We start from the raw sequence: 16,105 nt of genomic DNA, 5'->3' as shown, positions 1-16,105 counted from the left end.
CACGTGCCCACACCACCCAACTGCGAACCAAGTCCACCCACACACGTTCACTCTGTGTGTACCTTACACACAGAGCCCGGATGTCACGTGTGCCTGTGTCTTAACTGTGATCATAACTCCACTAACTCCACATGTGAACTCAACATCAGTGTTAAAAGCTTTCAGTTTGGAGAATTTTGAATTTCACATTCCCAGATTAGGATGCTTAACCTGTGGCAATCATGTGCCCCCCACACTAGGTTACACAGAAGAAACATGGAGGAAAATTCACTTAAAAGTGGCTGCCTTTGAGTAGCTAGAACCTGGAAGTGGGTAGGTGTGGCAGGGGTCTGTCAATCGGCTTTAAATCATGAATATGTAATACTGTGATCCTTAAAAATGACATCAGGGGCTGGGGATGTGGCTCAAGCCATAGCACGCTCGCCTGGCATGCATGTGGCCCGGGTTCGATCCTCAGCACCACATACAAACAAAGATGTTGTGTCTGCCGAGAACTAAAAAATAAATATTAAAAAAAATTCTCTCTCTGTCTCTCTCTCTCACTCTCTTTAAAAAAAAAAAAAATGATATTGGTAAGGTACCCAGGAACACAGATAAGCACCTAGCCCTGTCTGGAAAAAACAGATGCTTCGTACACATCTTTCTCTTCACTCTCAGGCCAGAGTACAGATCACTGAGGTCCATGGGGCTTCTGGCTCCACCCTTCCCAGGCTCCCGAGTTGTCTGAGCAACTCAGTAACGTTTTTCTTTTTTTTTCTTTTTTTTTAAAAAATATTTATTTATTTATTTATTTATAGTTCTCGGCAGACACAACATCTTTGTTGGTATGTGGTGCTGAGGATAGAACCCGGGTCGCATGCATGCCAGGCGAGCGTGCTACCGCTTGAGCCACATCCCCAGCCCCGTTTTTCTTTTTTTTGGTCCTGGAGATTGAACCCAGGGTACTTTACCACTGAGCCACACCCCAGCTTTTTTTTACATTTTGAGACAGTGCCTCACTTGTTGCTTAGGGCCTTGCTAAGTTGTTGAGGCTAAGATATCTTAGTGGCTTTTCAGGAAGGAAATAGAAATTTGATTGCAAGAGAAATTAAAATCAAGAGTCATCTGAAATGCAAATTTAAGCAAGGACAAGATGCAATCCTGGGGCTCTCAGACTAACAATGGGCACCTGTCAGCAGAGGCATGTTCAAGCTCTTCTACTTTGGTAGAAAAAGTTGAACAATGGAATTGGTTTCTGGAGAGGGCAGTTTGCCAGCAGCTATCAAAATTACCCCAGGCATATACTGCTTGGCACCTCCACTTCAGGAATTTCTCCTACAGAAATGCACCGTCACAAGGCTGGGCTGGGCCTGGGGCTCAGCAGTAGCGCACTTGCCTGGCATGTGTGAGGCACTGGGTTTGATTCTCAGCATCATATATTAATAAATAAAATAAATGTCGATATATCAACAACTAAAAATATATTTAAAAAAAAAAAAAAAAGAAATGCACTATCACACTGTCACAAGGGCTGGGGGTGTGGCTAAGTGGTAGAGTGCTCCCCCAGCACATGGAAGGCCCTGGATCCGAATCTCAGTACCTCATAAAAATAAATAAATAAAACAAAGGTATTTTGTCCAACTACAATTAAAAATAATTAAATAAATAAAACAAAGGTATTTTGTCCAACTACAACTAAAAATAATTTTTTTTTTTTAGAGAGAGAGGAGAGAGAGAGAGAGAATTTTTAATATTTATTATTTTTTAGTTCTCGGCGGACACAACATCTTTGTTGGTATGTGGTGCTGAGGATCGAACCCGGGCCACACGCATGCCAGGCGAGCGTGCTACCGCTTGAGCCATATCCCCAGCCCTAAAAATAATTTTTAAAAAAATGCACTGTCACAAAATGTGTGGGAAAGCATTGTTTACAGTATTAAAAAACTGGTAACAACTCTATTGCTCATCAACAGAGGATGGCTTAAATAAATTATGTAATGCTAGACAACAAATGTTTGGTACTGATTTGGGATGATCTCCAAGAGACATTTAAGTGGAAAAGGAAAGATGGGGAGGGTAGCGGGGACTATTTGCTTATATTGTGCATAAAAACGTCAAAGAAAGATTGCAAAGAGTTGACAACATGATACTTCTGGGGCCAGAATTGGATGGCTGGGGCCGAGCAGCAGACTTCTTACTGTATACTTTCATATTTTAAAGAAATATTTATTTTTTGATGTAGTCGGACCCAACACAATGCCTTTTTTTTTTTTTTTTTTTTATGTGGTGCTGAGGATCAAACCCAGGTCCTGCCTGTGCTAGGAGAGCGCTTTACCGCTGAGCCACAATCCCAGCCCTCTAAACCCTTTTAAAGCTTAAAATAGGGGAAATTGGAAGTTAGGTGTCCATTGGGAACCGTTTCTGGGATGATGAGAAAGTTCTGGAAACAGATAGTGGTAATGGTTACACAATGTAAATATGCTTAATCCACGCAGCTGTACGCTTAAAAAAAAGAATTACGATGGTAAGTTTTTGTTACACATATTTTCCTACAACAAAAACTGTATGTATGTATGTTTGGGGCTGGGGATATAGCTCAGTGCTTGCCTCGCATGCACAAGGAAGACCCTGGGTTCCATCCCAAGCAGCAGCAGCAGCAACACCACCCCCACCCACAACAACAGCAACAGCAACACCCCCACACATGTATATCTGTCTACAGGTCAACAACAGCAACACCCCACACATGTATATATGTCTACAGGTCAACAGCAACACCCCCACACGTATATATGTCTACAGGTCAACAGCAACACCCCACACACGTATATATGTCTACAGGTCAACAGCAACACCCCCACACACGTATATATGTCTACAGGTCAACAGCAACACCCCCACACACGTATGTATGTCTACAGGTCAACAGCAACACCCCCACACACGTATGTATGTCTACAGGTCAACAGCAACACCCCCACACACGTATATATGTCTACAGGTCAACAGCAACACCCCCACACACGTATGTATGTCTACAGGTCAACAACAGCAACACCCCCACACACGTATATATGTCTACAGGTCAACAGCAACACCCCCACACACGTATGTATGTCTACAGGTCAACAACAGCAACACCCCCACACACGTATGTATGTCTACAGGTCAACAGCAACACCCCCACACACGTATGTATGTCTACAGGTCAACAGCAACACCCCCACACACGTATGTATGTCTACAGGTCAACAACAGCAACACCCCCACACACGTATGTATGTCTACAGGTCAACAACAGCAACACCCCCACACACGTATGTATGTCTACAGGTCAACAGCAACACCCCCACACACGTATGTATGTCTACAGGTCAACAGCAACACCCCCACACACGTATGTATGTCTACAGGTCAACAGCAACACCCCCACACACGTATGTATGTCTACAGGTCAACAACAGCAACACCCCCACACACGTATGTATGTCTACAGGTCAACAGCAACACCCCCACACACGTATGTATGTCTACAGGTCAACAACAGCAACACCCCCACACACGTATGTATGTCTACAGATCAACAACAGCAACACCCCCACACACGTATGTATGTCTACAGGTCAACAACAGCAACACCCCCACACACGTATGTATGTCTACAGGTCAACAGCAACACCCCCACACACGTATGTATGCCTACAGGTCAACAGCAACACCCCCACACATGTATGTATGTCTACAGGTCAACAACAGCAACACCCCCACACACGTATATATGTCTACAGGTCAACAGCAACACCCCACACATGTATGTATGTCTACAGGTCAACAGCAACACCCCCACACACGTATATATGTCTACAGGTCAACAGCAACACCCCCACACACGTATGTATGTCTACAGGTCAACAGCAACACCCCCACACACGTATGTATGTCTACAGGTCAACAGCAACACCCCCACACACGTATGTATGTCTACAGGTCAACAGCAACACCCCCACACACGTATGTATGTCTACAGGTCAACAGCAACACCCCCACACACGTATGTATGTCTACAGGTCAACAGCAACACCCCCACACACGTATATATGTCTACAGGTCAACAGCAACACCCCACACATGTATGTATGTCTACAGGTCAACAGCAACACCCCCACACACGTATATATGTCTACAGGTCAACAGCAACACCCCCACACACGTATGTATGTCTACAGGTCAACAGCAACACCCCCACACACGTATGTATGTCTACAGGTCAACAGCAACACCCCACACATGTATGTATGTCTACAGGTCAACAACAGCAACACCCCCCACACACGTATGTATGTCTACAGGTCAACAGCAACACCCCCACACACGTATATATGTCTACAGGTCAACAACAGCAACACCCCCACACACGTATATATGTCTACAGGTCAACAACAGCAACACCCCCCACACACGTATGTATGTCTACAGGTCAACAGCAACACCCCCACACACGTATGTATGTCTACAGGTCAACAGCAACACCCCCACACACGTATGTATGTCTACAGGTCAACAGCAACACCCCACACACATGTATGTATGTCTACAGGTCAACAACAGCAACACCCCCACACATGTATGTATGTCTACAGGTCAACAGCAACACCCCCACACACGTATGTATGTCTACAGGTCAACAGCAACACCCCCACACACGTATATATGTCTACAGGTCAACAACAGCAACACCCCCCCCACACGTATGTATGTCTACAGGTCAACAGCAACACCCCACACATGTATGTATGTCTACAGGTCAACAGCAACACCCCCACACACGTATGTATGTCTACAGGTCAACAGCAACACCCCACACACGTATGTATGTCTACAGGTCAACAGCAACACCCCCACACACGTAGTATGTCTACAGGTCAACACTGTCGATGGCGGAAAACGGAACCCTTTTCATGTGACGCTCAAATGGGGCGAGGGCGTTTGAAAATGCGTCATCACGCATGCAATCCACCCATCAGCAGCCCGCGACACGCCCGGCGCAGTGGCTGGCCAGGAGCGCCGCTGGCGGGCCCTCTAGGAACCCGAACGCTGGGGCCCGCACGGTGCGGGGCACAGGCTGCCCCTGGACGTGGGCGCAGGGGACCCTGGGTGGGGGCAAAAGCGACCCCAGGACGCCGGCGCAGCAGCGGCGGGACGCTGGGAGGACCGAGGTCTGCGGGCTCAAGGAAGATCTCGGGATTAAGGTCATACCCCGGGCTCGGGGCCCAAGGCCCTCGCGACCCGCCCACTCCAGAGGGTCCGGCCCGCGCGCGGAACCTGGTACCCCGGAAGGCCGCCCGGCGCACCTACCAGAACCCCGCCCCGCGCGCGCCCGGCGCCTGCGCAGGCCCCGCCCCGCGCAGGCGCGGGGCGAGCTCCGGGAGAGCGGGGGCGGGCTCGGCGTCGGCGGCCTATCGTCCGATCCCGCCCATTGGCTGACGGGTGGAGCGTGCGCTCCGCCGCTCTCTGATTGGACGGCGCGCGAGCAGCCGGGACCGCCTGGGCCAATAGCGTGGCGGCGCGTGAGGCGGCTGAGCCGGCGGCGGGGTCCCCACAGTTGGCGGCTGTGCGCTGGTTTCTGCGGGTGACTTGGCCATGGCCTCCGAGAAGCTGCTGACGACCGTCACCTGTACCGCGCCTGTCAACATCGCGGTCATCAAGTACTGTGAGTGTCGCGGGCCGGGGTCACAGGGACGGTGGTCGGGGGGCGCGACCCAGGGTTGGGATGAGGCTGGAGAGGCTGAGGTCGAGGGGCAGGGACCGGGGGTGGTGTGGCTGCGGACGGTGGGTCGAGGGGCAGGGACGGGGGGTGGAGCGGCCGGGGACGGGGTTCGAGGGGCAGGGACCGGGGTTGGAGCGGCCGGGGACGGGGTTCGAGGGGCAGGGACCCGGGGTGGGGTGGCCGGGGACGGGGTTTGAGGGGGCAGGGACCGGGGTTGGAGCGGCCGGGGACGGGGTTCGAGGGGGCAGGGACGGGGGTTGGAGCGGCCGGGGACGGGGTTCGAGGGGCAGGGACCGGCGTGGGACTGGGAACCCGGTGCTGGGGCCGAGGGGTGGAGGGTGGAGGATGGGGATCGCGAGGCAGGGAGTAGAGGTGGAGCGGCCTAGGATGGGGTCTTAGAATCGGGTTGGGGGACACAGGTCAGTACTTGGAGTCCCAGAGCCAAAATCAAGGTCGCGGAGCTGGGAATTGGGGGTGTCAGGACCAAGGGGTGGGGTCATGGGTTTAAGTTCTTGGGGTACGGGGGTCTGGGTCAGTGCTAGGGGTCGCAGGCTGGGGAGGGAGGTGGCAGTGCTGATGGCAGTGCTGATGGTGCAGACGGCCACTTCTAGTGGAAGTTTTGGATTGGATGTGGTTGTGGACGCACCTGCAGTAGGAGCAGCCTCATCCCTTCCCACTTCCCCAGCCACTTCCTGAGAGCCTGGTAGAAGCTCATTGTGGTTTTAATTCACATATCCCTGATGGCCACTCATGCTGACCATCTTTCTGTGTGCAGATTTTTTTTTTTTAAGAGAGAGTGAGAGAGACAGAGAGAATTTTTTTTATTATTTATTTTTTAGTTTTCGGCGGACACAATATCTTTGTTTGTATGTGGTGCTGAGGATCGAACCCTGGCCGCACGCATGCCAGGCGAGCGTGCTACCGCTTGAGCCACATCCCCAGCCCCTCTGTGTGCAGATTTGGCCTGTGTCTTTTGGAGTCTCTCATCCGAGTTCCAGTTGAATTGTTTGCTCCTTCACTATTTAGTGTTTTTGTTTGTTTTTGTGCTGGGGATCAAACCCAGGGGTGCTTTACTACTGAGCTATACCCAGCCCTCTTTATTTTATTTTAAAACAGGGTTTCACTAAGTTGCTTAGGGTTCCACTGATTTGCTGAGGCTGGCTTTGAATTTTCAATCCTCCTGCCTCAGTCTCCCAAGTTGCTGGGATTGCAGATGTACAATGCCATACCTGGCTGTTTTTGCACTTTTATTAAAAAAAAATTCAGTAGGTCGTATTTGTGGTCTATTTCTGGGATTTCTGTTTTGTTTCTGTTTCCACCACTGTCAACTGCCTGGATTACTGTAACCATGTAGTAAGTCTTCAAATTGCTTCTGCTTTGTTTTAAATTGGTTACTTACTAGTTCCTTTGCATTTCCATATAAATTTTAGAATGATCTTTCTTTAGAAATTCTTGCTTGGATTTTGATATGTTCTATCTGTGCTGGGTTAAACCTACATAACAATTTGGGAAGAATCAGCATTTTTACTATGTTGAGTGTTCCTATCTAAGAACATGGTATGTAATTTATTTAGAGCTTTGATTTCTTCCATCGGTGTTGTGTAATTTACAGCATACAAGTGTCTACGATTTAATTTAAACTTACATTGTATCCCCATCTGATAGCAAATGCTGTTGTATTTTTAATTGTCATCCCCACTGGTCATTACTAGCATATAGAAAACAGTACATTTTTTGTGTACTTATCGTGAATCCTTCAACCTTAGTGAATTCATTTATTAGCTTTTTTTTTTTTTTTGTAGGATTCCCCAAGGTTTTTTTTATGAGACAAATATGCCATCTACAAGGAAGAGTGATTTTATTTGGTATCTTTCTTTCAGTCTGCCTGCTCATTTTTCCTTCCCTTTCCTTCTGTCAAAAAGAGAAAGAAGAGAGCAAGAGTGGGGATGGGAACCTTCCTGCCTTGTTCCTGATGGAGTTCTGTCTGCTACTCTAAGTGTGCAGGCTGCAGGCATTCTGTAGGTGTTCTTTTTATTCCTTTTTTTTTTTTAATATTTATTTTTTAGTTATTGGTGGACACAACATCTTTGTTGGTATGTGGTGCTGAGAATCGAACCTGGGCCGCACGCATGCCAGGCGAGCGTGCTACCGCTTGAGCCACATCCCCAGCCCTTTTTATTCCTTTTTAAATATCTATTTTATAGCTGTAGTTGGACACAGTACTTTTATTTATTTATTTTTCTGTGGTGCTGAGGATCAAACACAAGGCCTTGCATGTGCTAGGTGAGTGCCACAACTGTGCCACTACTGTGCCCCAACTCCAACCTCTTTTGTAGGTATTCTTTATAGATTGATGAAGTTCCCCTTTATTCCTATTTTTCTGAGAGTTTTTTTTTTCTTTTTCTGTTTTTTTGTCATGAATGGCTGTTGAATTTTGTCAAATGCCTTTTCTGTGCGTATTGATAATATTGCATGGGTTTTCTTCATTGGAGTGTTACTGTGGTAGGTTATTACTGTGGTTGATTTTGAAATATTACTCAGTCTTTGGTTCACGGAATCTTTCCTCTGTCCTTTCATCAAGTCTGTCCACTGAGCTTTCTATGTCAGTTATTGTCCTTTTCAGCTCTAACATTTCCACTTGATTCTTGATCTGGTTCGTCCTGGGGATTCAACCAGGGGCACTTTACCACTGAGCTATAATCCAGATGTAGCTTCTTGTTTTGAATTTGAGGTATGGTCTTACTAAGTTGCCCAGGCTGATCTGGAATTTCAGTCCTCTCCTTCAGCTTCCCAAGTCACCAAGATTACAGGTGTGTGTAGTGTGGCCAGCTTGATCTTTTATTTATTTGTTGTTTTTTGCAGAGGCTTCCTTCCTTCCTTCCTTCTTTTGCTGAGGTGGTTCTGGGGATTGAACCCAGGGCCTTAGGCATGAAGGCAAGCACTCCACCAAGTGAGCTAACCCCCAGCCCCTCTTATTTATTTCAAGTGGGTTTGTAGTTGCTTATTGAAGCACTTTATTAATCATGGCTGCTTTCCAGCCTTGGCCAGATAACCCTGATCCATGGAGCTGGCACTTTTGGTGGTGGCTTCCCTTCAGCTTGGACCCTCCTTCTTGCCTGACAAGCTGGACCTTCTCACTGTGTGAGGCTCTGGTCTTACTTGGGAGCCTCTCACTGAGACTCCACATCCCCTGGTGGAAGCACAAGTCCAGGCTCCACTGACGGGGTGTGTCTTGTCACTGGGGGCAGGGATCCTGGTGTCCACCTGGCCTCTGGCAACACCCAGCTGGGCAAGGGGAGGACCTTTCACTGCCTGGGGTGAAGTCCAGGTGCCCCGCTCAGATGAAAGCCTCCTTTACCCTTTTGGGTTGAGAAAGAGGGGGTGGAGCACCCCATTCCAGCCCAGAGGGGGACATCCATACTGTGCCAAGGCCGAGCAGCCTCTCTGGTGTTCGCTCTCTCAGTGGGCTGCATTCCTGGCCCTAGTGGCTAGTAAGAGCAGACGCAGTGGTCTGCGCCCCTGGGCAGCTCTGGTTCCCAGCTGTGGGGCTGGGGCTGGTGAGGAACACACCACAAGCCACATCCAGCTCCAAGGTCCTGGGGTCTGCCTTCCCTCATCTTGAGAGTCTGCTGGATGGCATAAATTGTGTGCAGTGAGGAGGGGTGTCGGACATCACTCCATCTCCTGGGACCAGTCTGCCTGGCCCTGAGATCAGTCCTCTAGGACCCCAAGGAGATCTGCTCACTCTGCCTGAGAAGTGCTTTGTGAACTGTGGAAGGTGTTCACCTGGCAGGTACCAGTGGTATTGTCTCGTGTGCCAGAGACCACAGCCAGCTGTGGCCCTGGGTGTGTGCAACAAGGCGTGTTGAGAGGGCGCTGTGAGCTTCCTGGTGGAAGCCTTTGCTGCTGGTTTTGGAGACTGACTTTGCCTGCTGTGACTTGGCGCGACAGTGGGTTTGGGCACGTCGGGGAGCTTTCCAAAACTGGGCTTCTTCCATTTGGGCAGACAGCAGATGGGGAGGCTGTGAGCACCTCAGCGCCTCACAGACACGAGGTGACCTGTGGTATGAATGGGAGGCGAGCAGCAGGCCACTGACTAGGGAGGTGGGCTGGGGGCCTTAGCCCGTGAGGAGGGGCAGTCCAGGAGGGCTTCTGGAAGTCAGTGGCATGGCCGGAAGGGGAGGACTTAGGTGGATAGTGAGAGCAGGATTGAGGCAAGCGGGGCTGTGGGAGCGGGCAGGGGCCACTGTGCAGTGCAGTCCTGGAACCCCCTGGCCGGGCCTCTGGTTGTCTGTTTCAGGGGGGAAGCGAGATGAGGAGCTGATCCTACCCATCAATTCCTCACTGAGTGTCACTTTGCACCAGGACCAGGTGAGAACGTGCTGACCACAAATACCAAATGCGTAATCACAAACTGTCAGAAAGTTGGCGGCTTTTTACCTAAGGCCAGGGTGAGATGACTGTGCGTGGATCCCTGGCCAGGGCTGTGCCCACTCCCACCCGCATGGCAGACAGCCCCGGAGTCCCCTTGGGATGCTTCTCCTTGTGCAGGAGGTTCTGGGCAGTCGTTCTGTGTGGAGATGGGAGTGTGTGGCGAACCAGGGCTGGGCGAGGGCCGGGTCCCCGTGGGGCTCCCAGTGCCCAGCTCTGCATGAGTGGGCAGCCACAAGGGTCACAGGTAGGGAAGGCCTTGTGCACAGAAAGATGTCTGGGGGCCTGAGGCCCAGGACTGTCCCTGAGGCCCCTTGTTTTCCTTCCCAGTTAAAAACCACCACCACGGCCACCATCAGCAAGGACTTCACGGAGGACCGCATTTGGCTGAACGGCCAGGAGGAGGACGTGGGGCAGCCACGCCTCCAGGCCTGCCTGAGAGAGAGTAAGCCAGGGTCCTTCCTGCCATGGTCAGACCTGTGGCTGGGTGTCATGAGCAGTTACTAGACTCAGTCTGAGGCGCAGTCAGATTTAATCAAATCTTTTATTAATGCTCATCACACTTCAGACACACATCCTAATTCTAAGTCCTAACTGAGTCTACACTCAAGGGTCCCAGGCGCTCACTAGTGACGTGTCTTAAGTCCAGGTCACTGGAACTTGATCCAGGCTGGAGGAATCTGGTGCAGAGGGGACAACAGTGACAGAGGCCTGTTAGTCCCGTCGCCCCCCAGAAGTCTGGGATTTTGAGTCCTAGTTCAGTTGTGCTTACAGCTGAAAACTGGGTGAGGTCTGGGGTGTACACTTGGGGGTAGACGCTGACATCACTAACTGAAATCTAAGTTTTGCAGTTCACATTACATCACAGGCACGTTGCTTAACATCATTCACTATTCAGTCAGTACACACTCACTAACTGATACAGTCAGCAGTCAATAACCCTGTAATTGCTTCTGGTATTCATATGACTGGGAGAGAGCTGGCTGGGGCCCAGGCTTTCCCGGAGCGGGGAGCGCTGTCTGAGGGGTGGAGGTCATTCTTCAGTTGTACCCGCTGTGTGACTGGTGGTGCCACCTGGCAGGCAAGACGCCAGCGTGGGTCTGCCCCGTGGCAGGACCACTCACTGTCTTCCCTTCTCGGCAGTTCGCCGCCTGGCTCGGAAGCGGAGAAGCACAGGCGATGGAGACTCATTGCCTCTGAGCCTCAGCTACAAGGTGCACATAGCCTCTGAGAACAACTTCCCCACGGCCGCAGGCCTGGCCTCCTCAGCAGCAGGCTATGCCTGCCTAGGTAGGTGTCCTCTGTGCTCTTGCAGCGCATAGGGAGCCAGCGCAAGGCTCTGCTGTCCAGGACTCACCTCTGAACATGCCCTGTTCAGGCCCTGCAGTTTGGAACAAAAACCACCTCAGGCTGGCTTGAGTGACCTTCTTCCTCCTGGAACTGAGGGCTGCAGGGGCTGCCCTGGCCTTGGGCATAGCCCAGTCAGGCTCTCCAGCAGGCTCAGCAGGAGTCCAGCTCTTGCCACCAGAATCTCAGCTGTGCTTCCCTCTGCTTGGGGCACCTCTGGCAGGCTGTCCCCAGCTGGTGGCACCACCAGTCACACAGTGGCGAGCCACCACCCTCGCCTCTGAGTCCAGAATGGTGCTCACTGGCCCAGCTGAGTTTCTGAGCTGCCTCTGACTAGGGCTGTGGGTGAGCCAGGCCTGGAGGCAGGACCACCCTCTGGAAACTGGGCAAGAGACCCCAGGCTGGGCAAGCAGCCTGTCACATCCTGCCTCCCATTGCCACCTGCACCCCTAGTGGGCACACTGCCAGGCCTCCTGCCTTGGTCTCTCTCCAGGGACCTTCCAGACTCTTTCCCATCCCCAGAGCCCAACTTGGTCACTGACCCTGGAGAAGCTTTCTCCAGGCCCCGGGGGCTCCGGTCCCCTGGGTAGTTGCAGGAGACTACCCCTCTAGTGTGGCCTGGGAGGTGCCAAGTAACCAGGGAGTGCCTGAGCCGGTGGGTGCTGACCCTGGGAGCCACTGTGCAGGATCTGCTGTCTCAGAAAGTCCCAGTGATAAAGATGCTCTGTGTACCAGCCCTCTGACGCCCTCCCCCTCCTGCAGCCTATACCCTGGCCCGGGTGTATGGGGTTGAGGACGACCTCTCCGAAGTGGCACGCCGTGGCTCTGGCAGCGCCTGCCGGAGCCTGTACGGGGGCTTTGTGGAGTGGCAGATGGGGGAGCAGGCTGATGGGAAGGACAGTGTCGCCCGGCAGGTGGCTCCTGAGTCACATTGGCCCCAACTCCGAATCCTCGTCCTTGTGGTGAGTGGCCTAGGGCGTGGCCAGCAGCTGGCTTGCGGTCCTGCGGTCAGGTTGGGCTGAGACCAGGAACTGGGCTCCTTCCAGGCTTCCCTGGGCTCTTGGGTCAGCAGGGCTGAAGGAGCCAACCCAAGGCCGAGCTGTTAGGAGTGGCCTCATGTGGCCGGGCTGCTGCCCTTCTGTGAGGGGGATGTGGCCAGTCCTGAACGCAGGTCACCTCACTATGGCCCCCATTGCCCGCCCGTGGTGGGAGGGCCGAGTGTCGGGGCTGGGGTCTGCAGGCTTGGCACAGCTCCCTGCTCAGCAGAGCTCAGCTCCCCTGCTGTAGGTGAGCGCGGAGAAGAAGCAGATGGGCAGCACAGTGGGCATGCAGACCAGTGTGGAGACCAGCTCCCTGCTCAAGGTGAGTGGGGCAGGAGGGCAGCCCCGGGGCTCACCAGGCCTCTGGCTCAAGGGCCTGTGCTGGAGCCACGCTGTGGTCCCAGTGCCAGTGCCTCCTTGGAGAACGGCCTGAACCTTGCAGTTCCGGGCAGAGTCGGTGGTGCCGTCACGCCTGCGGGAGATGATCTCCTGCATCCAGGCCCGGGACTTCCCAGGTTTTGCCGAGCTGACCATGAAGGACAGCAACCAGTTCCACGCCACCTGCCTGGACACCTTCCCCCCGATCTCGTACCTCAACGACGTCTCCAGACGGATCGTACAGCTGGTGCACCGTTTCAACGCCTGCCATGGACAGACGAAGGTGAGGCGCGGCAGGGCAGCTCAGACGTGACCCCTGCTGCAGGCAGAGCCGGGAGGCTCCAGGGTGCTGTGGGCTACTTGGCTGGTTGCCTGGCCCCTCGGGTCACAGCCCCACTGCCTCTTCCTGAGTGGCAGGCGGCAGTACTTCTCATTCTTGTTCCCCAAGGGCCTCCCTCGGCTCCTGGACACCCACATCCCCCTGGCAGATAGAGGGTCTGGGAGGGATGGGCCCTGTGTGAGCACTAGGTTGACTGCCGTGGGCTCCAGGTGGCGTACACGTTTGACGCGGGCCCCAACGCTGTGATCTTCACCCTGGAGGACACCGTGGCTGAGTTTGTGGCTGCCGTGAGACACAGCTTCCCCCCAGAGACGAATGGAGACAAGTGAGTGTGGTCCTTTCCCCGTTCTTCCTTGGAGACAGTGCCTGGACCATCCTGCCAGGCATGGGCACCGAAGGTCATGACACTGAGCCTGGGCCGGGCAGCAAGCACCATGGCACATCCTGCCTGGGGCCACGTGGGCCATGTGTACACATGGACACTGAAGGATGGGGAACGTAGCTTTGTGGCAAAGTGCCCCTGGTTCCATCCCAGCACCAGAAGAGAGAAAAGGGAAGGATCCACAAAGCCTGAGCCCCCCTGGGGTCCAGCGTGGAGTCCGACCAACCTCATGACTTCCTCCCTGTCCCTGAAGGAAACCCATTCCCCACCTGCAGTGCCTGCCCCACCTCCTGCCCTGACAGCCCTACCTGCCCGCCGTCTCCATCCTGGACATTTTACTCTTGGAGCCGTGCACACATTCCTGCCCTCTTTGCCCAGGTTTCTGAAGGGGCTGCAAGTGACACCTGTTCTTCTCTCTGATACGCTGAAAGCTGCACTGGCCATGGAGCCCAGCCCTGGTGGTGTCCAGTACATCATTGCTACCCAGGTGAGGCGTCTTCTGTCTCCTGAACACCAGGCTCAGGCTGTGCCCCCTGCCAGCTAAGGGAAGGAAGCAGAGGGCCAGTGATGGCAAAGAAGGCCTGCACCTCTGTCCCTTTCAAGGCACTTGGTGGGCTTTCCTTGCTTGCAGAGCGGACTTTCAGGGATGCCCTGCCCTCTTGGGGCTGAGTGTGTGGGTGGGGCTGGGGAGGCGAAGGAAGAGTCAGACCTAGGCCCTGGGAAGACAGGAGGAAGGAGAGCAGCCGCCAGGAGTGGGCAGCTCCTGGGGAGCCCCAGACATGAGTGGTGCACTTCCACCCCCAGGGCCCACTCACCGGGGTCAGTGCGCTGACCCTTCCCAGAGCAGCTGGTCCCGAGTCAGTGGTCAGGCATGCCAGAGCCACGATCCCAGCTCTCTGTTCTGGGGCCACCTGCTCTGGGCAGCTGTTGCCACAGTTCTGAGGTGTGTTCTGCACTTGGGTCCTGGCTGGCCCAGGCCAGGGCACACTTGGCAGGCAGAGGCAGCTCAGCTTGGATCAGTTGGAAGTGGGCATCATCATCTGGGTTGGTGACCCTATTCCTCAAGGAGTCTGACTCACCCTGTTGAGGACTTCTAGCCCTTGAAGATGCAGCAGTAGGGCTCTGAGCTGGTACTGTCACCTATGACAACACTGATTTTTCTACCCCCAGGTAGGCCCAGGGCCTCAGATCCTAGATGACCCCCACGCACACCTCCTGGGCCCAGACGGCCTGCCGAAGCCAGCTGCCTGATTACTTCTGCCATGGGATCCCCACCTTCTGCCTGCACAAGGGGCCACTCTGGGACTAGGAGCTCAAGCGCCTGTTGGTGTGCATTTGTGGGGACTTGTGGGGCTGCTCTGCACTCGGCCTAGCCAACGCGCTGTGGCCAGGTCATTGTTGGAGATGGGGCACGAGCACCTGTGGCTACCCAGGCAGTCAGGAAGATCCTACCAAGTGCCTCACTCTGCCCAGCCAGCACCCAGGGCTTTGCCAGAATGGGAGTTAGGGCCTGAGCCCGTTGCTGAGAGAATCCCTGACCACTGGGGAGCCCTGTCCCTCCCAGTTGTGGGTGTGAGTGTGCGGGGCAGCTCCTGGCTCAGGAGACAGGTGCTTCAAGGGTGCTGGTGGTGGACAGTGCTTCTTCTGAGACCCGGGCTGACCATGCACTCAGGCCACAGGTGTGGATGGAGTGTTTGGGCTGGGCCTCTGGTGACTGGTCCCCAAGGAGTAAACCAAGTTTGCCCATCTGCCTCTTGCCCTTTCTTGCTCTCTAAGCCAGTGTTCTGGAGACCCTGGTCTGATGGTTTTGTCCCCTGCCCAGCAGGGAGCAGCACTCCTAGGAATGGATAGGAGAGGGTAAGCAAAGCCAGGGATTTCTTTCTCCTTTCCCGAGTCCCTTAAATTCCATTTGCACCTGTCATCCCAGCAATTTGGGAGACTGCGACAGGAGGATTGAGAGTTCAAAGCCAGCCACAGCAAGGTGAGGCACTAAGCAACTCAGACCCTGTCTCTAAATAAAATACAAAATAGGGCTGGGTTGTGTCTCAGTGGTCTAGTGCCCCTGAGCTCAATCCCTGGTACCTGCCTCCCCCCAAAAAAATTCATTCTGGTCCCTGGACCTCCAGTTTCCAGTGCATGGGGCCAGAAGCCAACCGCTGGCAAGACATGGATCCCCCAACTCTTGAGAGGCTGGGCCCCAAGCAGATCCCGCCTCTGCATGAGCTCCCATCCTGTCTTGCCCCCCACCTCCCAGCCTGCGCCAGTTCTGGCGCCCCACCCCTGCCCTGCTGCGGGGTGTGTCCAAGGGGAGGGCCCAGGAGAGGGAACTGCACTCCTGGCTCCTCCTCCTGGGTTTTCCAGTCTTGAACAGCCTCCCTTCTTGTGACCTTGTGACCCCAGGAGGTCCGCGGGCCAGCCAGGGTCTGGAGCAAACCCTGGTC

General features: G+C 53.6%; 1 protein-coding gene across 1 annotated transcript; it reads left to right on the top strand.

Moving 5' to 3' along the window:
* Positions 1–5,001: 5,001 nt before the first annotated feature.
* On the top strand, positions 5,002–15,412 carry Mvd (mevalonate diphosphate decarboxylase). The gene is made up of 10 exons (XM_078032816.1): positions 5,002–5,689; positions 10,047–10,117; positions 10,508–10,622; positions 11,321–11,467; positions 12,287–12,486; positions 12,812–12,886; positions 13,007–13,225; positions 13,492–13,607; positions 14,043–14,151; positions 14,835–15,412. The coding sequence occupies exons 1-10, from the start codon at positions 5,620–5,622 to the stop codon at positions 14,913–14,915; spliced, it is 1,203 nt and encodes a 400-aa protein (XP_077888942.1). The 5' UTR covers positions 5,002–5,619; the 3' UTR covers positions 14,916–15,412.
* Positions 15,413–16,105: the final 693 nt, after the last annotated feature.

Source organism: Ictidomys tridecemlineatus, chromosome 15 (assembly GCF_052094955.1).
Source record: "Ictidomys tridecemlineatus isolate mIctTri1 chromosome 15, mIctTri1.hap1, whole genome shotgun sequence".
Taxonomy (NCBI): Eukaryota; Metazoa; Chordata; class Mammalia; order Rodentia; family Sciuridae; genus Ictidomys; species Ictidomys tridecemlineatus.
The sequence above is the reverse complement of the archived record's forward strand: the minus strand, read 5'-3'. Positions and strand labels throughout refer to the sequence as shown.